The 24,621-nt window shown below is 44.2% G+C and overlaps 1 protein-coding gene and 1 non-coding gene across 3 annotated transcripts in view; one reads left to right on the top strand and one right to left on the bottom strand.

Annotated features, from left to right (window-relative positions):
• Positions 1 to 24,621, top strand: part of Maml3 (mastermind like transcriptional coactivator 3) — a 392,807-nt gene that overhangs the window by 224,953 nt on the left and 143,233 nt on the right. For both annotated transcript variants that reach the window (XM_047566322.1, XM_047566321.1), the window contains exon 2: positions 12,985 to 14,535. In XM_047566322.1, coding sequence (XP_047422278.1) covers positions 12,985 to 14,535 — 1,551 coding nt within the window. The remainder of the gene's footprint in view (positions 1 to 12,984; positions 14,536 to 24,621) is intronic.
• On the bottom strand, positions 8,117 to 8,189 carry Trnav-cac (transfer RNA valine (anticodon CAC)). The gene has a single exon. It is a non-coding gene; the product is annotated as a tRNA-Val (tRNA).

The following is a 24,621-nucleotide window of genomic DNA, read 5'->3' as shown; positions in this document are numbered from 1 at the left end:
GATCCTCCATGGCCCGTAGCAGCACAGGCTGAGGTCCCAGCTGTCAACACTGGGCCTTTGGAAGACATTCCAGACTCTAAGAGCCACCCAGTCTGGTACTGGTTTCTTTCCTCATTTTGTTATTGGTGCTTGATAGTTGTACATAATGATAGGATTTGTTATGCATTTGTACCGGCACACAGTATAACAAGAGAATTTGGCCAACATCCCTCCCCACCACTTTCCCCTTCCTTCCTCTCACCTCCTGTTCCATTTCCTCTATTCTACTGATCTCCCTTTGATTTTCACCAGATTCCCCTCCCCTTCCTTTTCCTTTTTCCTCTCCAGCTTCCAAATAGGAGAGAAAACATGTGACCCTTGACCTTCTGAGTTTGGCTTCTTTTACTTAATGTTCTCAAATTCCATCCATTCTCCTGCACGTGACATATTTTCATTTTTCTTTATTTGTGTGTATATATATACCACAATTTTCTTTAACCTTTTATTTGTTGATGGACACCCAGGCTCACCTAGTCTGGCATTATGTTATGCAGCCCTAGCAAACAGTAGTACAGATCACTTCAAATAGTTTACCATTTATGATCACCTTTAACCAATTTTTTATCAGTATGAAATCAGAAATTAGCACCACAAGTAACTATTTTTCCTCCACTGTCTCCCAGAACTTTCTGGATCAAGTCCAAGCTTCCTGCCATGCTTTGCAAGCCCTCCATGATCCATGTAGCTCTTACTTCTCCAGGCCCATTTCTCAGCACTCCACTTGACACTCTGGCTCAAGCCAACAACGTGAGATTTTGCTTACAAATATACTCCTTTCTTCTCTGGCCAAAGGCCATGTGCCCTCTGCCCAGACCATCTTCTCCTCTAGGTCCCAAAAGTCATAGTTTCCACATTAGTCCCTCCAGAGAGCCTTCCCTCCTGTGTGCTGAGAGGCATGTGCTCTCTGTGGCCCCACAGGACAGTGCCCAGTGCAGACCGCGCTGTTCTGGCTCATCTGCTTTCCTGCCCCCTTCATCCTGAAGGGTCTTGAGGTCAGAGACCGTCCCTCGTTCACTAGAGGCCTGGTACCTGCTGCAGAAGCAGCGCCTAGTAGGTGCTCAGAGAGTTGAGTCAAAGCATGAATAAATTTGTGCAAGATACTCATTTCAAATAGTTATTAAGTACCTAACTCATATAAGACACTGAGAGGACAGAGGTAAATTTAAATCAAATGACTCAGTTAGTTTGTTAGTTTGCTGGGGCTGGTACAACAAAGTACCATACATGGCTTACACAAGCTCGGAGGCTGCAGGTCCAAGCTCAGGTTTCTTCTAAGACCTTGATATGGTTTGAATGCCAGAATTCATGTGTTGAAACTTAATCTGAATGTGATAGTATTGAAATGGAGCCTTTCGAGAAGCGATTAAGTCATACGGTCTTTGCCCTCAAGAATGGGATTAGTGCCCAGTAAAAGGACTGAAGGAAACTAGTTTAGGCCTTTACCTTCTGTTCTTACACAGGAGAACACCTAGATGGTGCCATCTGTGAGGAACAGGGCTTCACCCAACATTGACCCTGTCAGTGTCTCCATCTTGAAGTTATTGAAAAATAAAATTTCTGTTCTTTATAAATTACCCAGTCTCAAGCATTTTGTTATAGTACCGCAAATGAACTAAGGCAGGCACCTCTCCTTGGCTAGCAGATGGTCATCTTCTTTCTGTGTCCTCACATGGGCCTCCCTCTGTGAGTGTCTGTGTCCTAATCTCCTCTTCCAGTAAGGACACCAGTAATATTAGATTAGGGTCCACCCTAATGACCTCATTTTAGCTTAATGACCTCATTAAAGACTTCATCTCCAAATATAGTCACATTCTGAGATATTGGAGGTTAGGATTTCAACAAGTAAACTGGGAAGATGGCAGGGGGGTGGGGCACTAGTCAGCACATAACTGTGGCTCTGAGCACTGGTCTTGTAGATTTTTACCACCTCTGTGTGCCCTGAGGGTAGATATGGACTCTCCATGGCACCAATTCTCTGGCTAGTTATTTGCCATAAAGATTCAGTGATAAGTGTACATTTTCATCAAGAAAGGAGCCACTGGAGTTGAGTGTTATCTTCAGAGGTTGGAGTGAGATGGGGTGCTGACAAGTCCACACCCCCAAGAGTGAAGTCCTGGGGCGCTCAAGTAACAAAATCCCTTCAGGATTCCCCATTACCATCCTCACTGGAAATTCCTGCTATGAGGTGTTTGGTCCCTGGTTCACCCAGGAAATTCAGCGGTCACATGTTCAGGTCCCACCTGGGAGATGAAGCTCATAAGAACTTCAGGACTTGGAGAACTCTCCAGAACACAAGGAAGTCTTGTTGTCTTTGGGCTTCAGAGTGGTCATAGAGGATTTGGGCTTCAGGTCTCAAAGGCTAATAAAGGGTCCACCTTGGTCACTCAGCCTTGGTCACTCCCTATACATAATTGAAATTGCTGCCCACAGAAGTCAGAGTGAGGTTCTGGGGAAGAGACTGTGTAAATGACTTACTGTTGCTATAACAACAGTTCCTCAGCGTCATTTCTTTTGAGAAATGAATTTCAACTGGCGGGATGAAGCTGAGCAGCTTCTCCCCACAGATGAAACTCTGCCAACAGGCTCTGGAGCTCTGCCGTTGAGGGGCCAGGTACGTGGTGCTCACCGCTGCCCGCTGCAAAGTTTCAGCGTGGGCTAAATCTCCTCCACGTTGGCTTGAGTACAGACACGTTCCTGGCACGTGGCCCTCTTCACCCTCCCCCGGTGACGCATCCTGGAGAGAAAACACCTCTTCTACCTTGTCTTCTGTTTGTGATCGAAGTTCAGCTAAAGATGTGTAAATAATGGTCACCCCCAGTTGGTGAAGGAAGACAGGCGAGTCCCTCGGCCTTCAGCTTTGGAGTAAAAACTCCAAAATAGAGTGAAATACAGACTTGAGAGTCCAACACTCTCTGGAAATAAGAACTCAGCTGTTTGCTTGCTCACTGAGATGGGTGTGTGTGTGTGCGTGTGTAAGAGAGAGAGAGCGAAATCTCGTCCAGGAGGTAGCTCTTGGCTGTCTGTGATTTTGCTTCATCCACACTACAGACAACTCGAGGCAGTGGACTGGTCTGACCTCTTTGGGGGAAACTGGATCTTTTTATAGAGGAGGAGGTCTTATTTCAGTACTTTTGGTTTCCAGTGGGAGGTAAACATGTGCTGTGATTTTATTCAAAAGCAGTGTCACATCTGGACTCTGGGATGCAAATAGCCCAGCGTTCTTCCCCAGCCTGAGCTGTTTCACAACTTCAGGCTGGGGAGGAAATTGGGCTCCTGGAAGGGACTAAAAACAAAAGTGAGAACTTCTCATTGACAAGAAGGGATGATTTGAGTAAAGAGTAAAATGAAAATATCCTTGATTCCCGCCCAGGGGAGAGAAGGGCACCGAGCTTCTCCTTCCTGCCTTCCTCCTCCCGGGAAACAAAGCAGTCCAAGCGCCCTCTTGGTCCTCCACGCCTGTCCTTTGGTCTGCAGTTGCTGGTGTATCTCTCCAGCTACGCATGATGCAGATAAGATCTGATCTTCCCATTTGCCCCCTTCCCCTCCCTATGGTTTTCCCTTCTTCCCCAACTACTCCCTCCCCGTCATTTCTTTACAGCTCTACATAAAATCCCATCAGGAATTTCGGATTGTAACCAGTTCGTGTACACAGCGTGTTGGAATAGAAAATGTATGCATGAGTCTAGGAAGAGATACTGGGAGAGATTCCTCTGGAAACTGTCTCTTGTCCTTAAAAACAAATGTACCTTGGCTTCTGTGTATGAAAAGACAGAGAAGTCAGGGTCCAGGCTGTGGAATTCCTAGGGCAACTTCCGGTGTGGGGGGAGCTTTTCCTAAAGCTGCCACTGGATGCTCGGGAGCTCTGCTGAGCCCTGCGGGCATCGCTTCCCCAGCGCATGCGGAACGGCAGACCAGCATCTTCCCTTGCAGAATAGCATGACTCTCCTCTGTCAATCAGGCCAACCTCACTCAGAGACACGTCATGACACAGGTTTTGAAGCACTTCCCCACAATTTCTAAGCAAGGGTTGCCAAAGTTTGATTGGGACAGGTGTCATCAGATGTAGAACAGCAGAGGAGGTGAGAGCACAGATTTCACCACTGGGTTGGGCTCTGCTGATTGCTCTGGGACAAATGACCTGTCCTCTCTGAACTCATTTCTCCTCCTTCCTAGGTTATCATGAGGATTAATCAAGGTAATACATGTAAAGTACTTAGTTCGATGCCTGCTTGTAGCCAAAGTTCTCAGCTAATTCGAATATTATATGACAATAATATCTGGAAATATTTACTAAGCACTGAACCCAGTTCTCTGATAAAAACTTAGAAGTTTAAAGCATTCTGCAGAAACCCGTTTGAGAGGAGATTTGAAAATCCCATAGTCCTGGTATTTTACAGAGATAGCAGTCTTGGTTTTAACAAGTAGCTAATCATTTTGCTAATGCACCAGTTTAAACCGTGTATGGAGCTTCCGAGAAGCCTTGTAACTTCAGATACAGAGAGTACACAAGATTCATGTGACTTGTGATGAAGATATAATTTATTCATTCAATTGGGAGGAAGTCAAAAGCCTGCATGAACATTCATGTATTTGGAAATGTGGAGATTTGAGGGAGTCTTAAGACTTGGGGTCTCTAAATGTCAAGTGCTTTGTCTCTTACTGCTCCTGATGTTTTGTGATCCATTCCCAACGTGTCTTGCATTCCACCGGTACTTAATACATGTTTAAACACAATTAAAAGATAAAAGCATACCTAAAAATTCAGCCCCACACACAAAGATTTCAAATGTTGTTAAAGAGAAACTAAAAACGAACCTGACCTTGCTTTAATACCTCACAGCTGGAATTAGATGACCATCTCTTGTGTCCCAGACTCGAAAAAGAGGTACCATCAGCCTTGTGTATACCTAAGACTGATGGGGGGGTAGTTTTAAGTTCAACTCTAGAAAAGGATCATGGGCATTGCTAATAATAACCTCAAAGTACATCAAAGTGTTTTGAATGGTCCTGTTCCCCTGGGCTGGAGACTCGAGCGTCCCAGTCTTCCATTGGGGCTCTTTGGCTAATACTGCTGATGCCTGCTCAGAGTGTGGAGCCCCTCTGAAAGTGATCCTGTTTTTCCGTTTCAGAATGGAGACTTTTTAGTCTCCATTTAGCCATTTAGTCATGGCTATCATCCAACATTGATGCATCCCCCCTCCAACACTGGTCACAGACCAGGTCCAGGGGAGCTGCACTCCAGAATGGTTGTAAGCAGAAGTTATAAGCACTTGATCTCATGGCAATATGACACATTAGTAATCTCATGTATTTATATAAAAATTTAAAAATTCATATAGTAGAATGGTTTTGTCCCTAAAATACTACTAGGAGTGTGTAGGCTTCAAGAGCTGGGATAAGGGTTCTTCTTTACTTTCTGTGTTGCTCTGTCCATCGTACAGATCTCTTTGAAACAAAAGGACCCAACTTTTGGCAGCATATGTATAGCACGTGCTCGCTGTGTGGAGTGGTCTTTGTTCTCGGGAACAGGGTGGGGTGGCTGGGGCACACAGGCACCTAGCACCTCCCCAATCCATTGAATGAGAGTGGAGTTTAATAGCTAATGAGTAAGGAGGAAAGGTCTAGACTATTACTGTGTTCAGAGAAACAGAAAACATTGAAAAATATACATTTTTCATGAAAAGTATTCATGATTTTCATGAAAATCCCAGTCTAGAGCATTATTTCATAATCATGCTTAGGAGATGCTCCAGGGTATCACCCAAGTCGGGAACATTCTATGTTGACATTGGGTTTGCATTTGTATGTTTAAAAAATCAAAGCAATGATTTCAAAATGTCAGAATCTAATAGTTATTAGCCTAGAGCAGAATGTCTACAGGCAGATCCTAGACCAACTGTTTCAAAAGAACCTGGGGTGTTTATTAAATTTCGTTAGATGCATGTCCCTATCCTGTGTCCCAGTCTGGACCCCACCTGGAGCTACTCAATCAGGAATTATGGTGGCTGGACCAAGACAGCTGCATTTTTAATAGTTTCTCAGGTCTCACTGAAGTTTGAATATCACTAAAGAAAATCAAACTTCTAAATCAACCTCAATGACTGATGTGATCCTACAATATGTACAATCAGAAAAGTGAGAATTTATACTCCATTTATGGATGATTTATCAAAATGCATAAATGCATTCTACTGTCATATAACTAATTAGAACAAATGAAAAAATTAATTTTAAAAATCCTTTGTAGGAGTGCTTACAAGCAGATGACAGTTCTGGAAGTATTTTGCACACAGTCCGTATTCTACTAATGGAAATACCCAGAACGCTTGAGTATTCTCATCAAATACCTTAAATAAGCAAATCAGATCCATCCATGTGTCCACAGGCTTAGAATCTGATGGTAGAGGGAAAAAGAAAACTGTGTGAAAATCGATTGCAGTGAATCATCTTCTAGTTTGACCAGAACAGATCAAAGTAACCAAAATGTTCTCTGTGAGCCTCTGAATTAGCTAGAGCATCTACAGCTTTGATTCTTCAAGTCTTGGGAAAGAGTCGTGTCTGCAGCAGCTGGTGAAGGCGGAGGTGCCGTGTGATGGGCAAAAGCTTCGTTTGGAAATTAAAAGTTCAACTCTGAACAGATCCAGCATCTCACACACATGTGAAAACATGTGACCTTGGTAGTGTCCCTTTAAGAAAACCAGTTTTCACTTTCTGCTTTCTTTTTCACAATCACTGTATGGGTTCCCTAGTGGTTCCTAATGTGGTTTCCCTGGACCCTTAAAATCTTCAAAAATATGAAGGAAGAGATGGTCTGTTTCCAGTGTTTCAAAATAACCAAAAGAAATTGTATGTTTTCCCTGAAAACACTATACAGCCAAACATTTTCAAGTGCCTGCTTCGAGGATCAATGACATGAACTCAGTGTGGTTATTTGAGAGCTCTGTTTAACATTTATTCATTCACTCATGAAGGAAAAGGAAAACAGTTTTATAGTGTGACATGGATTAGTATGCACGGAGAGTCACCTAACCAAGATCAGGAGCTGTGGGCAGGAGCTGTCAAGAGAGGCTGCATAGAAAGTGAGGTCTAGACTGGTCTGGGAAGGATAAATGACCAGCCGAAGAAGCTGGGTGGGTGGGAACACGTGCAAAGACTCAGAGAGAGAAGAATCACTGGGTGTCCTAGGGACTACAAATGGTTAAGTACGGACACTAAATGTATCATGACATTCCCCTCCGCCGTAGACCACATATACCACAGTCCCATGAGATCCTATCGCCTAGTGACCTCATGGCCATTTCTGTTTAAGCACACCCTGTGAACATCAACGTCATTGATGAGCATCAACAAACAGGACAGAAGGTGCATTTCTCAGAACGTATTCCATTGTCCAGCCACACACGACGGTAGAGCTGAATGTTAGGAGCTGGTTGGTGCTGGCAAAGAGGTTGGAAGTGAGTGAGGATCGAGTTGTGTGCCAGGTTCAGATGGGGCCGAGACAGTAGGGGCTGCAGAAGAGCTGAAGGTGGAGAGCAGGCAGGGTCCCATTCACGCCGAAGAAGAAAACCGCAGGGGCTGTGCTGGAGGAAGCAGACAGGCAGGGTCTTCTTGGGAACTGATGCAGAAATCTGCAAGAGAACGGTTTTGATCTGAATGGAGGTGGTCACACTGAGGTGGATTGAGCCTAAAATCCACAGAAGATAGGACCAGATAATCCTTGAGCCTTAATTGGGTGCTAGGGGCAGGGAGAGGGTGGAATGGAAGATGCGTCCCGAAAACAATCTGGAGAGCATCCTTGCACTTGGCATTAGGACCCATACCATGGATTGGGTTGGCGGCATGTGACCCAGTCTGGGATGAGGGCGTAGGGTGCGCTATGACCTCGGCCCTGAGTTTAGCCACCTCTCTTGGTAATCTCAAAAACACTGCTCTGCCTTGAGTCCCTCCTCTGTAAGAAGGTTCTAATAAAACCTCCCTTTAAAAATCATCAGGAGTAGGAGATGGGGACTCTGAGGGTTTCTGGCAATGTCTTCCATCTTAGAGTCTTCATTATTCTTTTTTTTTTTTTTTTTTTTTTTGGCAGTGCTGGGGATTGAACCCAGGGCCTTGTGCTTGTGAGGCAAGCGCTCTACCAACTGAGCTATATCCCCAGCCCAGAGTCTTCATTATTAATGGTCAATTATTATTGTCAAGCTCAGTGGTTGTGCCCAATTTCATGCAAAATCAAGGACAGAACAAGGAGAGTTGCTTTGAACTAGCTAGCACTGCTGGAAGTCTAAAGAAAGAAAAGATCTCTTATGGACACTCTGACCCAGGGAACACCTCAAGAACCTGCTGGGAGCAGCACTCCACTGTGCCAGCCAGAGGCCTGGTAGTCCTAGCCAGCCTCGTCCTCGTCACGGGTGTCAGCCACACCTGCCCCTTCCACCTCCCCCCCAAACACTGCCCCCTTCCCTGCAGAACCATCAAAACAGTACCTGGCCCGCCCCCAAGTTTTGCTAGGACGATAAAGTGGGATCCGGTGTGAAAGCGCTGATCACTCCAAAGGCGCAGCTATTCTTGTTATTACTGATCTGGGCGCCACACAAGCCGCCGCCACCGCCACAACTTCACAGAAACACAAGCCATCAAGCCACACCCCGTGGACAAGAGACCATTGCTGGAGCCATTATGGAGGAGGGATTGTTTCCTCCAGAGCCATTGACACATGACAGCAGCCCATATTGTCACACTTCGGCTGCTGGCACCTCAGCTTCTCTTAACAGGGCGCAACATTTATATGTAATAATGGTCATTCAGGAGCAAAGAGCTGCGATGCTCAGAAAAGAGTTTCTGTGATTCTTCCACAAGGCCCAGTGGTACTAGAGACTCCCAGCATGGTGAGGTGGAAGGACAAGGGACCTGCTAAGTCTTTGGGCTGGACTGGGACCTGAGTCCTTCAGGCAGACACTTCCCTGTGTACAGGTAGCCGTGCTCACGCTCACCGAGCAGACTGCTGGCGAGTTAGTCAGCCTTCTCAAACGCACAGCTGGTTGGCTATCTTCCTCCCCTCTCTCCTGTCTCCCACGAGGGACGTAAAGAGAGAATTGGACTCTCAGACCACCTTTCCATATAACAAAGGATGATGAGACAGACAGAATTGATGGGAAGATTGCGCTGCTATTTGGGGCATCATAAAACAAAACACAACATGAAAAACCATAACCTCGCATCTTCAATGATGTCTTTCTTACGTTCCAAAACGCTGATACCTGAAACATATATCAAGATTTGGGTTAAAAGGGGCCATCGGTGGAGAACGTGAGGCCCTTGGGGAAAGGCGGTGCTCGGCAGCTTCGTTCAGGTGGCGTGCTGAAAATGTATTTGATCTGAACCTCAGCAACCTCGCCTCCGCTGTTGTACAATCTAGGACATGAATGCGTTTGCACTTGGACTTGAATTGCAAATTTGATTTTTGTTGTTCATATTTAAAAAGCTCCACCAGATGCTTGGAAAACATTAGGGTTTTGCCAGCCAGGGAACAGAAATATTATCATTCTACCTATTTGTATTTCAAAGATCCAGGAAGCATTCTATCTCAGTGCAGTTATGACTATTTGCGTCCCTGAATTTTAAAAATGGTGAAGCTAAGGCTTCCTGCGTTATTTCTGCATTATTTCATTTAACATCATCCTTCCAGTCACTCCATGAGCTAGGTATTAGCCCTTTTTGCAGAGAAGGAAATCGAGGCTCTGTGTTATGAGTTTACTAAAATTCATTCATTCAACAGGTATTTATTGAGTGTCCACTATGAGCTGCTGGGGACCCCAAAGTGAATAAAACAGAAAACTCGCTGCCTTCATGTAATTTCCTTTCTAATGGAGGATATCATAGCCATGGGTCATTAAGGAGTGGCCCGATATTCATGTATGCTGACTCTCGTGTAGGGGATCTTGGGTTTGAGCCTGGCATCTGGCTCCAGAGCTTGCTCCCCATCTGTGACACTGTGTTCCTGCTGCACCCCCTCAGCTGATGGGAGGTACAACTTGGGCTTCCAGCCAGACCTGTCTCCATGATGCGCCACCTTGTCTTACAGGGGAACAAACGGAGCGTCTTTGGTTCTCTGTCCTGCCCCACCCATTACACGATCTAGAACAGAATCATCACGAACCTTTGCTTTCTAAAATAGAGTCAGGTTCGTTTTTAAGACAAGTGTTTATTTTCTGAAGCTCACATCACTTCAGGAGGTCCCCCAAGCCCCGTTTCCTTCAGGCCCTGAAGCTGTGATATTTGAACTTGCCACTGGATTTGGAACCTCGTACATTCAAGTGTCTGCTGTCTCTATGGTCAGAACCCCGACTTCTTGGTTTGTTCCATAAATAACATCATTTTCAAGCAGTGTCTACCTAATGGGATGGATTGAATCGGTATTTTCTCTGAAGTCAAATTCCCAGTGTGTCCCTGTTAGGACCCTGTTTTCAGAGTCCAGGAACTTTTATCTGGTGACTGCAGACAGCATCTGATGTTGTGATTAAAACTATAAGATTCAGGAACAAGGGTTACACTGGCTTTTGATTTGAGAGCCCTTTCTACTCTCCTCACTTTCGCAGTGGAGTTCTCTGCTGTGAGAAGGTGCGCAGCCATGAGTGACGCTCCTCAAACTGACGACATCATCATGACGCTGATCTTCTCATAAGTGGGGATCTTCCACATGTGGGCGCAGTGGGGTGGGGACAGGGGAGTCCTGCTGCTCTCCCACAGCCTCTGTAATGCAGCAGCTTTGCCAAGAGTAGGAGCAGCAGGTGGGAGAGCTGCTCCCCCCACCCAGCATCCTGCTACCTTCCCCTTTGACTGTGCAAAGCCACTCAACCCCTTCTAAGGCAGCGGAGCCCCCTCGGTCACTCAGCCAGTACCCACTCTATGCCAAGCCCTGTTACCAGAGTCACGTGCGCTGGCACTTTCTGGCAAAAAAGAAGGCAGCACACAGGTGAATTGGGGTGAAAATTTCTAAACTATAGCATTAGAAAGACCTTTCTTAACTGGACTTCTTAAATGGGTCAAGTTAAGTGGATGTCACACCCTTTGGGGTCAGAGATCCAGCACTCCCATCACGAGGAATGTCGAGTCTCAAAAGTCGGCATTCCTCGGCGTCAGTGGCGCTGCCTCCTGCTCTGAGTCCAACTGGCTTCTTTTAGTCCCTGTGAATTGGACAATAGACTTATTCATTGAATTTGCAATTATTTATTAACCACTGCTAAGGAGCCAAGTGCTGGGCACGGCACTGTGGATATAGCATAAGCAAGTCAACCACAGTCCACTACACAGACATGTCAGTCATCAGCTTCAGGTATGATAAAAGCTCTATGGGGAAGTTGAGATTGCCTGGGAAAACTTACTCCTGTCTATCCATCACAGTATGGATGGGTCAGGGAAGGCTCCTGAACTGGTTGGTTGGAGAAGGGATATAAAATAAGACTTCCTACAATCTGACCTGCAATCTGACTGCAATCTGACCTGAAAAATAAGCAACTGTTAACCAGGGAAGGGAGGAAAGGAGGAGGCATGTGGTCCAAGAGATGAACAGGACACATGGTGCCCTGGAGGCAGAAGGAAGCCTGGCACCTTGAAGTAACTGAAGGAGTTGCAGGAGAGTTGACTGGAAGTATAACAGGTGAAGGGTGGGGGACTGGGAGACTCTGAGCGGAGAAGCAAGAGAACCTGGAAGGACAAGCAGCAGCCAGGTGATTTGATCAGGAGTCCAGTTGGATTTTAATCCAGACCCACTCATTAAATCATTGCAGGGTTATAAACAGGAAGGACATTTTTTTTTTTTTAAGAGCATGGAGAATACACTGGAAGAGAACAAAACAGTGAATCAAGGGATAGATGGGAGAGAGAGTGGATGAATGAAGACAGAGCAAAGAGGCCAGTAAGAAATGAGTGTCCCCGGCTAGGAGAGTGGCAGGGTACATTGACAGAGTGGACTTATTCACGGGGCTGGTGACATGGGAGACTTCAGAAAAATGCATCCATTTTCATCTTGGGTAACAGGTTGGATACTGAGGTGGGGAACATTGGTGAGGATTGTCGTACTTGGGTAACAAATGCTAATAAGCTCAATGCTGAGTTTTAACTGCCCGTGAAATGTCCAAGAGGAGAGTGCCTTGGAGTTAGTGGAGCTCAGCGGGGAAGCCCGACTGGGTGCACTGTTTGGGATCATAAACCTAGAGAGAGTCGGAGCCAGTGTAATCCATGAAATTATCTACAGAAGTGTGTAGAATGAACAGGAGAACAAAAAAAGAAACCTAAGACAAAAGACTAAAGAGTCCCATCATTTAGGACAAATAAGACTATAGGAGATTGAGAAAGAGCAGACGGAGCAGGAAGGAGATCCACAAGAGTGAGGTATCATGGAAGCCAACTCAAACAGGCTTTGAGAAGAGAGCAGATCACTGGTTCACTGGAAGTGAATTGTAAAATAGGAACCAAAAGGAGGTTTGTGATCATGTCCAGTGTTAGTCACCTATTATATGCTATTCAATTGATGGACTAAATTCCTTATCCTTAGAGGGATTTTTAGTGTTCTTCAAAATATCGATTAAATTCCTTGATGTTCCCAAGGTGCAGCAAGAACGTAAGATGGGTATTCACATCTTTCTCAAGTATGAAGCATTTTGGTCTGGTCTCGTGTCTAGCATTCATTTGGAAAAGAACAACAGATGACTCTCCCTTACGATCTTTTCTTTGTTCCCCACCCTCCACTTTTCAGTTTGCTTTCTCTCTCTTAGCCGTCCAAACTCTTCATTTAGACAAAACTTTTTCACATAGAATTTGAATTGCAGTGCTGCCTGCTTTTGAAATTAGAAGCATCATTTCTTTCTCACATATTCTAAAGCATTTAAAATTAGTTCACAGCCATGCACGTAATTGGAGATTGAGTCAACCTCTTTTCTGCTTCTTTTCCAGCTACAAGAGACTGTGAAAAGGAAGTTGGAAGGAGCCCGATCCCCACTTAATGGAGACCAACAGAATGGAGCTTGCGATGGAAGTTTTTCTCCAACTAGCAAGCGAATCCGAAAGGACATTCCCGCGGGGATGGAAGCCATCAACAGTTTGCCCAACAACATGCCCCTGCCTTCAGCTTCTCCTCTTCACCAACTTGACCTGAAGCCTTCTTTGCCCTTGCAGAATAGTGGAACTCACACTCCCGGGCTTCTGGAGGATCTTAGTAAGAACGGTAGGCTCCCTGAGATTAAGCTTCCAGTCAACGGTTGTAGTGACCTGGAGGATAGCTTTGCCATCTTGCAGAGCAAGGACCTCAAACAGGAACCTCTCGACGACCCTACTTGCATAGACACATCAGAAACATCTCTTTCTAATCAGAACAAGCTGTTCTCAGACATTAACCTGAATGACCAGGAGTGGCAGGAATTAATAGACGAGTTGGCCAACACGGTTCCCGAAGATGACATACAGGACCTGTTCAACGAGGACTTTGAAGAGAAGAAGGAGCCAGAATTCTCACAGGCAGCCGTGGAGACGCCACTCTCCCAGGAGAGCACCAGCGTGAAGAGTGACCCCTCTCACTCTCCTTTTGCACATGTCTCCATGGGCTCTCCCCAGGCCAGGCCTTCCTCTTCCGGTCCTCCCTTTTCTACTGTGTCCACCGCCACGAGCTTACCGTCTGTTGCCAGCACTCCCGCAGCTCCAAACCCTGCCAGCTCACCAGCCAACTGTGCTGTCCCGTCCCCTCAAACGCCAAACCAAGCCCACACTCCAGGCCAAGCTCCACCTCGGCCCGGCAACGGTTATCTCCTGAATCCAGCCTCAGTGACAGTGGCTGGGACAGGGACAGGGCCCGTGGCTGTGCCCAGCTCTGACATGTCTCCTGCAGAGCAGCTCAAACAGATGGCTGCCCAGCAGCAGCAAAGGGCCAAACTCATGCAGCAGAAGCAGCAGCAGCAGCAGCAACAGCAGCACTCCAATCAGACTTCAAGCTGGTCTCCCCTGGGGCCTCCATCTAGTCCATATGGAACAGCTTTCACTGCAGAAAAACCAAATAGCCCAATGATGTACCCCCAAGCCTTTAACAACCAAAACCCTATAGTGCCTCCAATGGCAAACAACCTGCAGAAGACCACGATGAATAACTACCTCCCTCAGAACCACATAAACATCATCAATCATCAGCCAAATAACTTGGGTACAAACTCCTTAAACAAACAGCACAATATTCTCACTTATGGCAACACTAAACCTCTGACCCATTTTAACGCAGACTTGAGTCAGAGAATGACACCACCCATGGCCGACCCCAACAAAAACCCCTTGATGCCCTACATCCAGCCGCAGCAGCAGCCCCCGCAGCAGCCCCAGCCGCCGCCGCCGCCGCCCCCGCCCCAGCTCCAGGCTCCCAGGGCGCACCTGAGCGAGGACCAGAAGCGCATGCTTCTCCTGAAGCAGAAAGGAGTGATGAATCAGCCCATGGCTTACGCCGCGCTTCCATCCCACGGTCAGGTAAGTGTGAAAGTGAGACACGCTTGGAGCACTCCTCCCCGTGCATTTCAAGCTGTCAAGTGTGATGCTCTCGGAGCTTCAGCCTGAGCCGGGTCTAATTACCCACAGAAATCCTCCCTCCACGTCCTCCTGGAGTTACAGCGCGTGCGTATGTTTCTCCTTTCTTCTAAGAGATGGAGAAAGCGTGACCCCATCAACTTCCTTGTATTTGAATGCCTAGGACTCGAATTTCCTGTTCCTGCCTGATTAGAAACCAAAAATTACAAAATTCTTGCTCTGGGGGAGGCAGGCTGAGGACACATGAGCAAACATTTTGCTACTTCTGTAACTTCCCTTCCAGGTGGTTCAATCCCCAACTCAGGTGATGGGAAGGCAGGGATACTTAGGGCTCCCTACAACCATTTATGTGGACTGAGCAACCTTCCACTATCTTATTGAATGATGAATAATGGGAAATTTGGATTCTCCATGTTCAAATGTGGGAGAGTTTTCTGTATTTTCAAAGTGAAGTCGAGGGTAGATTTTGTAGGACCAGTCAATATTTAAACACGTGCTGCTAGACTAGCAAGAGTGAGAAGCAGTTTCAGTCTTGTTACTTGAGAGGACATGACCTCTGTCCAGCTCATCCAGCTGTATTTCAGGAAAATTGGATGGTGAATGTCCTTTGGTGCTGTATTAAAAACAAAGTCTCCTGTTTCCCACCATCTTCCTTTGTGAGGCCCTGTTTTGCGGGGTAGGGTGGTTCATGCAGCTACAGTTGGGTAGAAAATACTCATCAACAAGCATTTACCTCTGCTAAGAGTGACCAGTGACCAACAGCCACAGCTTTAGTTTTTGTTCATTTATTTTTTGCAGTCCTGGGGATGGAACCCAGGACCTTGTGTGTGCTAGGCAAGCGTTCTGCCACTGAGTGACATCCCAGCCCAGTTCTAGATTAACACTGTATCTACCATGAAAGAAAGAAGGAGCAGAGAAATGCACTTTATGCTTTCCTTCCCCCATCATGGATGAATTCATGGGACTCGCTTTACTACCAGTTGCTACTAAGCTCCACCCCTTTTGGGTATTGCAGTTGGAGATTTTGCAGACTTCTGCTCTTAGAGGCCTTCATGATTAAACTGGTGATTGGATATACAGCCACAATGGGGTGCAGTAGGAGCACTGGAAAGTCACGCAGGCCCATCTTTTCTTGTTTTGTGGTTGTCTGCATCTTACATCTCCTGGAGTACCCCACCCTACCTCTGCCTCCCATCCCCCACCCCCATCCCAAGTTCCATGGAAGCTACAGGGCTGGGGGTGGCCTTGGCCTGCAGAGACAAGCCTGAGCTCTGTGGCTTCATTCTTGTCCTTCACAGCCTTCCAACCCTAAAACCTCACAGTGGCTTCTTGTCTGCACATGCCAGCAGCCCTCAAGAAATTCTGTCTGGATAAATAAAAGTATCGCTTAGTTTACATCAACTGCAATCAGTAACTGGTAGAAAAACATCATTGAAATGTGAACTTTTATGTTTTATCTTGGTTTCATTTAAAAATATGTCTATAAAATATATATAAATATATATTAAATATATATATATACACACATTATTAGAAAATGCAATATTTTACATACTTTTTGAAAGACTAAGTTCAGAAGCAGGTAAAAACAGAGGCAATACATAGGGGTGTTTGTGGTAATGCTGAGACGTTGCAAGACTTATGAGACTAAAAGCTGTCACAATGAACTGTTGTTGATCTTAATACAAGTTGTACCTCTACATTCACTGGTTTTTACACCAGTATTTCCTCCAAGCCAGACCAATGATGATTAATTTCAACTCACAGATCCTGCAGACATGTAGGTGCAATTATGTACCCACCTGTATACCCCACCCTCACTAAACTGCTTTTGAAATGTGCTCACTTGGGATAAAGTTCTTGTCTTTGCTGGAACATGAATTTTAAAGGTGCTCATTTTGGTCCTTAATGCTTGCTTGTGAGTCACTGAAGCCTTGAGCTGCAGAGGTCATGTTTTGAAAGGGCTTAGCCAGGTGAAGGAGCAAATGTGAGTCTTTCTGGGTTCAATCTGTGTACCTCTGCTCCTCTTGCCTTATCCCGAGGTGCTCTGAGTGTGGACAGAATCTTCCCAGGCAAACGCTCATTAGAATAATCACTTCTCAACCTCACAAAGTACTGGCAGGCGAAATCATGCTTTTTAATGAAATATTAACTCTCCACTACTCAAAAGACGCTTCAAAACACGTATATAGACATGTGGATATCTTTTAGCAAACATCGTTGGTTTCACGTTTTTGGCTGATCGTAGAGCAATATTCACATAGCTACACTGTCTGCAGGCACATTGCACAGGTACTAGCGTGAATTACAGGCAGGACACAAAATATAGTTGGGTTTTGTTTTCTGCTGTTGCTGGAGAAAATTCATTTTATTCTTTCTTGGCCACAAGGGCCACGATCAACACTTAGTTCTAATGAATGACTTGAGCACCAGAGAATAGTAGCCATATTTGATTCAAGAAAGTTGTATAGATTTTTGCTTACTTGGAGTGCTTGTAGAAAAGCCCATTACTCTCAGAAACGAACAGAAATGCCATCGCTTTCTGATATTTCAAAAAAGAGGAAACCAAAAATAGGAAGAAAAAAATTTCACAATTTTGAATGTGTTTTATCTAGTAATTCCACTTCTCAAAGTTTACATATTCCTTATAATCAAAGATTTAACAAAGATTATGCTCATGGTATACTTGTGACAGTGAAAATTTGGAATCAAAATAAACATTTTGGAAAAAATAATGTACGTGAAAATCATGATACCAATGAATGATTAATCACACAGGTGTGCTCCTAATATGAGTAAAATAAGCAGATCATGAAACAGTTTATGTTACAATCCAAACTGTATTGTCTAATATGCATAGAAAAATGATGTCCAAAATGTTAGAAATGGTATTTCTGGTTGGTAAAGTCAAGTGATTACTGGTTTGCATTTCATGTTTTACTGAATTTTCTAAATCCTATCATACGTAGGATGGTTAATTCTACCATCAGTAAAAAAAATTTTAAGGAAGGAAAAGTCCCTATTTAAAAAAAAAAAAAAAGTTTACACTTTGCAAATTCTTTTTTAAAAAAGATTTCTGAGTCGAATTGATTTGCCAGTTGGATTGACGCAATGCCATTATTTCCTGTTCATTTACATATACTAGCTGTGAATCCCTGCTTCAGGTGATTCTAAAACCTTCTTCCCACCCTCCCTCTTTTGCATTCTCTCTCCCTACCCTCTTTCCTCCTTACCATCTTCTCCTAATTCCTATAAAATTTAAGCTAATCTATTGATAATTAAAATACTAATAAAATTTCCACCATTAACCAGGCTTGGTGGCACTCACCTGTAATCCCAGCAACTCGGGAGGTGGAGGCAGGAGGATCGTGAGTTCAAAGCCAGCCTCAGCAATTTAGCAAGGCCCTGAGCAACTCAGTGAGACCTCAGCTCTAAATAAAATACAAAAAGGGCTGGGATGTGGCTCAGTACCCCTGGGTTAAATCCCTCCACCAAAAAAAAAGAAAGAAAAACATATTTCCACCATTGGAAATAAACATATTCTTATATTAGTTCTTTGATCATTTCTCCCTTCCCTTCACTCCTATTTTTTGTTCATTTGTTTATTTCCTTTCTGATTCTGTTCATCATGGATTGACCCTCCCAGATCACTCTCTACTTTTTCAAATATGTGTTTCTGTAACAAAATATTGCAGAACTTACTTTGGCCTTATTGATCTGTTATCTTTTCCTAATGTTGCTATTTCTCAAGGATAAGATCTCTCAATGTCTCTCTCTCTCTCTCTCTCTCTCTCTCTCTCTCTCTCTCTCTCTCATTCATTTTTGTGTAGGGTCTAACTCTGCATCTTAAACGTAAGGATGTTTAATAAGCCATTTGGTGGAAATTCTTAAAATTTGAGCCAAAAATATATTTTCAGGTGATTCCAGTGGAGAAAGTAGTAGCACAAATGACTCAAGCCTGCTTTTGAGATCAAATAGAAGAACTGGAAAAGCAAGTTGAAAGAGAACCCTTTGCAAGGAGGTGGTTATCTCCAACAGGGGAGCAGCCATGAGGTTGCTGGGAAGCAAACACAAGTCCTGTGTTTAGCGAACAAAAAACAATGACAAAACGCTGAAAGAAGAAAACCGAAGGCATGTGACTTTCTACTGGTCAGGGAAGGCCACAAGCTACCCAGAGCCCAAGAATAATTCCTGTGTTGACAGGCAGAGGGTTAAGTCATTTCCAAAATGAACTTGCAATCATAGGAGTTGATAAGCCATCGATGACTCTGCTACTTTGCTCTTTGTGTGTGTGTCTTCTGCATGTGGCTTTGTGTATCATAAATACATGCTTTCCCTTTCAAGGCTATTTTACCAAAATTTGTAGGGTACCCTGTAAGGTATATTATTATGAGCTTTTCAGCTATCGAATCTCCATAGAAAGAATAGACCTTCAATATTCACAGCCATTGCAGAAATTTCTTTGAGTATACATGTGTTCTAACTTTAAAAAACTAGAGCCCCTCTGTTCATTCTCCTTAAATACACATTGCTTACTTTATCCAAATAATGCACCTACGTTGATCAGAAAGCCAAGCAGTCACTGCCAAGCTTCTGATGAGAGATAGCAGTCCCCTGCTCCACCTGCCAGTTCTTAAACTCTGCTTCACAACGGCCAACACTTCAGTTCATTGTTTCCTTATTTATCTCCATAAACGGCTCTTCCTCAATTTTTCAATTATTTGATTCTATAAAAGATGAGGATTTGGCTCACTTACACTACGTCCTCATAAATATGTCTAAGCCCCTACTCTCTCTCTCTCTCTCTCTCTCTCTCTCTCTCTCTCTCTCTCTCTCTTCCCATACTTTCAATATAGCTAACCCTATCACAGATTATGATTTTAAAAGTATTCCTTGTGACTGGGGCTGGGGCTCAGTGGCAGAGCGCTTGCCTAGCATGTGTGAGGCACTGGGTTGGATCCTTAGCACCACCTAAAAATGAAACAAATAAGGGCATGCTGTCCATCTACAACTAACTACAAAAAAATTTTTTTAAGTATTCCATGCTTACATGGCTAATTTTTGCACAGTGCCTCACCATTTAGCCATTTTTATATTATGATTGCATTTCTTTTCTTGTACAGCTTTTGGAATTAGTAATTGCCTCTTTTAAAAATTATCATTATCTCTGTACCTATCTTCAGTCTGTCCTCACACTTTCCTGACCCTGTAAAACTTTCAATATGATCAAGAACATAAAAAAAATCTATTTTCTCTTGTATTTCTTCCTCTTCCCTCTGTCCCTCCTTCCTTCCCTCCCTCCTTCCTCTCTCCTTCCATGTCTTTCCTGAAGGCTTCTATTCTCTTGCTGCCATCTACTTCTGCCCCCTCCCCCGTTTTCCAGCCCTGCTGTGTGACTCCGCTCTTGCACCTGCCCTTCAGTGTTATTCCGGACGTGTTCTACCACCTTCTGTGTCGCACTGTGCTCTTGGTCTATCTTCCTTCTTGGAACATTCCCTCAAATTAGTGGAGCACATTCACATAGTTTCTTGCAAAAGGGTATAGGAGATGGTTTTTAATGAAAACTCTTCTTGAAAATGTCTTGTCCTTTTGATTGACAGTTTACCCTCTGGTAGAACTATAATTTAGAAAACATACTCTGTTTTAAAGACATTTCTTCATGGTCCTATGACTTCCAGAGTATTGAGAAGTCCAGTGACATTTGGATCCCCCGCCTTGTGGGTGGTACCTGTCTCTCCACTCTGAAAGCTTTTCCAATCTTCTCTTTATCCTTAAGATTTCATGACGACCCATCTTAGGGTAGCTCTCTTTCACTCAGTACATCTGGTACTGTGAACTCTTATTTTTAATCTGGTAATGTATGATCATAAGATCTGGATATGGTCTTGGTGGGTTTTTGTTGTTGTTATTTATTTGATCAATTATCCCTCTCCTTTTCTTTCTTCCTTTTTTAAAAATTTTCCCATAACTTCTGTTTATTATGTATTGAATCACCTTGATGGTTCTCTTATTTTCATCTCTTCTATTTTTCATGTTTTTATCTTTTTATTCCATGTTCTATGAGAGTTCCTTAACTTTATCTTCCAACCCTAATATTAAATATTTCATTTTATTTTTCATACTCGTAACTTCTATAAGCTCTTTCCTATTCTCCAATGCATTCTTTCTATCCCAATATATTATTCATCATTTTTAAATTGAGTTTTCCCATGCTTCCTGCTTTGTCTGTTTCTCCCATGCACCTTTGTCTGTATGCGTATTTGGGGTTTTTTTGTTTCATCGTAGAAGCTTTTCTCAAATGTCTGCTTATTGAGAGTGAGGCTCAATAAAGCCAGTGAGTTGCTCTGTGTCCTTGGACAGGACTTGTCAAATGTGGTTTGCTGCAGGGAAGTTAGATCAGAACTCACCAGTTTGCTGGGTCAGTATCTGGTTTGCGCTGGGGCCAGACAGAAAAGATTCCTTGAGTCTCATTGCTGAGGGTTCTAAGTCTGGCAGCAGGCTTCCCACAACAAAGCAGGGAAAGAGAGTTCGTAGGTAGCAGCAATGGCGACTGTGTAGACTTGAACTTAAACTTGGTTTTTGTATGGCTTCTCCTCAACCTGCTCTCAGCCAGGCATGGGATCCAGGATGCCAGAATTGAGTGGCTTCATCTCTGCAAGGTCATGCAACTTCTTTCTTCCAGTCTGGGGGAGAGTCTCAAGACCTCCCTCCCCATGTTCAGAGGCACCTCTGCTTCCTAGGCCTGTATAGCCTGCTTTGCTTTGAACCATCTCGCTTGTTTTTTTACTTCCCTGCGGCAGAATTAGATTTAGCTTTCTCAGAGCTGATAAGTCATCTGATTTTCATCTTCCAGAATTTTGTTGACACCCCCTTGATGGCTGTTGCCATCTCCCATCTTCTTTGTTCAGGAATCTCTATATCATTTTTAATTCCTTTATTGTCACTGTACTGGGGCATTGGAGAAAGCCAAGTTCATTCTATCAGACGCTTCTGCAGTGACTTTCAACACCTTTGCATTTGAATATCAAAATTGTCCAACATTGAAATATATGTTGTATGGCAAATTTCATGCAATTGTTTCTACTATTTTTGGCTTCAACAGAGCAGGTTTCATAAAACCTAAAGTGCTCTCTTTAGGTAAAATTTACTTATCTCAGATGCATGTGTTGAAAAGGACAGCAGTGTCACCATGATCATTGTGCCATTTTGGAATAATAACCTTATGATCATAACCATTGAGTCATTTTTAGAACCTTGAAAATATTGGCTCACTTCAAGGACTATAAAAACATTTAGATTCCATGACCCTGACTAAGCCAACTGGACTTGGTACCTTGACTCAAGGCGAAGAATTAACTCATTGCTGGTGGAATCCAGACCCTCCCAGCTGAGAGAACCCATGGGCACAAGTGCTACAAAAATCCAAACAGTAAGTGAACTGTCTGTATTGATGAGTTCAGTAAATCATTCCCATACGCAGGCTGGCAGATTTTGAAAATCCTGATTGACATTCTGTCAGAGTCTTAGAAATGGGAGGCTAAGAGAAAACAGTAGAGAAGGAAAAGTTTTAGGAAAAGAATTGTTTTTTTAATAGTACTATGGAAGAAGGAGGTTTTAATTAGCCCCCGATGAGAACACTCTACAAGGGTTTTGCAGGATGGGGATATTCTTGTTTACTGAGAGAGCTTATAACCTTTCAAACAGCAGTTCTAGAATGTTTATGGGCCTAAGAATCACCTGGGGATTTTGGTCAAGATGCGGAAAATCAAACTCCACTGCCAAATCAGGAGGTCTGGCCCGGGGCCTGGGGACGTGCATTTTAATAAGCAGCACTGCCCCCGCCCAACAGCCTCCGCCACCACTGCCATTCCATAATGGAGACCCGTGCATAAGATGCTACCAGAACCACAGTTAACGCAGCCTTTGTTGACTTCACTGCTTAAACCTGGAAGTTAATGTCCTATCAGTTTTCTTAACAGGATAAAGTAGTTCATCTTCTTCCTCTCCACTCCCAAAATGGTGAAGGGTGGAATTTCCAAGAGAGGGTTGATTATTCAGTTATTAGTTTTTCTGTTTGAGGACCTACTAAGGGCACAGCCCTGTGCATGCTGAGCTGCTTTCTTGAGATCTGTAGGAAGAGAGGCCACAGTGGAAGGGATGGTGTGCACTAAAGCCAGCAGGAGGCTCACGGAGGACCTCTTTTGGGATATCTTCCATAGGCAGGACTGTTCCCAACCACATCACAGATGGCACCCAGGCCACTGTCCCAGGTGTTCCTGGACTTTGAACAGGGTGTCACCTAACCCAGCCTCCTAAGTTCATTTCACGTCCTGCATCTTGGATTCCCTTCCTTTCAAGGTACATTCCTCTGCACCAGGCCCCTGCCTGTGGCCCCCATGGGTACAAGTTACATTTACAGGAAGAAGAACAGGCCTACTAGCCTAGGGGTCTGACAAGTATGGAAAATGGTGACACTTGACCAGTCATGCCCTCCCTGGGTATGCTCACTCCTGAAGTTCTCAGTGAATACAAAGAGTTACCAAGGTCCTGTGTCTGGTGTCCAGCGCTATACAGTCCAGTCAGGAAGATGAGGAGGGTCCTTGTTCAGTCAGCACAGACCACGGAGCAGTCAGTACTGCCCTACCAAGTGCTGCTTGCAGGCTCATGGGCAGAGGGAAAGGTGAGGACAGCAGACCAGAGCAGCCTCCACAGGCAGCTGAGCTTCCGGAAAGATGGAGAAGAAGAAGGAGCTAGAAGGTGGGTGGCTGGAGAGGCACCTAGAGGAGCTGAAGGGCTGTTCCATGAGTGGATAATTGGAACTACAGCCAGGCTGGAGAGAAGGGTTCATGCTGAAGAGAAAGGTGAAATGTAAACATTCAGACTTGCTGCCATTTCAAGTGAGTCCTGGAGATGTCTATCTGGATGTGGCGATTAAACTGTAAGGGAGGGCGGGGGTGTAGCTCGGCGGGACAGCGCACCCAGCAGGCCCTGGGTTCCGTCCCAGCCCCACAAAATAAACAAAGAGAATTTAAGGGACAATGGTCACAGAGGCATTTAGAGGAAAGCTGTAACAGGACTCAGTGATGATGGCAAGATGAAAGGGAAAGGAAGCCACGTTTACAATCGAACCTTTGAATATGATAGTTTCTGAAAGATGACGGTGATGTCGTGTAAATCTAGGTATCAAATCTTGTTTGTAGTTAGAAGCAATTCAAGCACTGGTTATTTATCTCACCATTACATATCTTATTCTTCTATCTGTGCAGGTATTTGTTCCACACGCAGCAACAGGTGTGAAGCAAGCTCAAAGCAGGTTTGTTTAGCTTGTGTTGCGTAGGACCACAGATAGCTACTCCTGTGTTTTATAGTTGACCTTTTGGTTGGTTTTACAAGGGTTTATTTTTGTTTCCAGAAATTCATATCATTACGAAAGTAGTAACAGCCTTTATCATATGCTTACATTTTTTTTTCCTTTTTTTTATTTATTGGCAGAGCTGGGAATGAACCCAGGGCCTTGCATGCTGGGCTAGTGTTCTACCCTTGAGCTACATCCCCACCCTCTCTTTGCTTAGTATTTTCATTTTAAAGATTCACTTTGTCGTGTCTCTTATTTGAGGACAGCCCTCTCTATAGTCCTTATCTCAGTATGTGAGAGGAGCAGACTTGCAAGCTTGAAAGTAGTGTATGTCATCATTGGTTCATATCAATGCTGGACTTTTCTAGAAGTTATAAAACTCTGAAAAAGAAAATGTTCCTTTCCTTTACAAACATCTTCTCTTACATCTTGGTTCCAGGGCAGGTTTCATAGACTCAATTTTCTCCATGAAACCAAATGGTTGTTGCATCTGACCCTGTACCTAAAGAATCAGGATGCCTGTCATGTTAGTTAGGTTTACAAATACAGGGTCACAATTAGTTGATATCAAGGTGTAAGACAAAACAGTTCACCTGTATATTTTAATTTATATTTATTTATTTTAATTTTCTCAATACTCTGATTTCCTAGGAGGGACTCTATGATCATTCTTG

The sequence above is a fragment of the Sciurus carolinensis genome, chromosome 10, assembly GCF_902686445.1.
Source record: "Sciurus carolinensis chromosome 10, mSciCar1.2, whole genome shotgun sequence".
NCBI classification, from domain to species: domain Eukaryota; kingdom Metazoa; phylum Chordata; class Mammalia; order Rodentia; family Sciuridae; genus Sciurus; species Sciurus carolinensis.
This window is presented reverse-complemented; position numbering and strand designations above follow the sequence as displayed.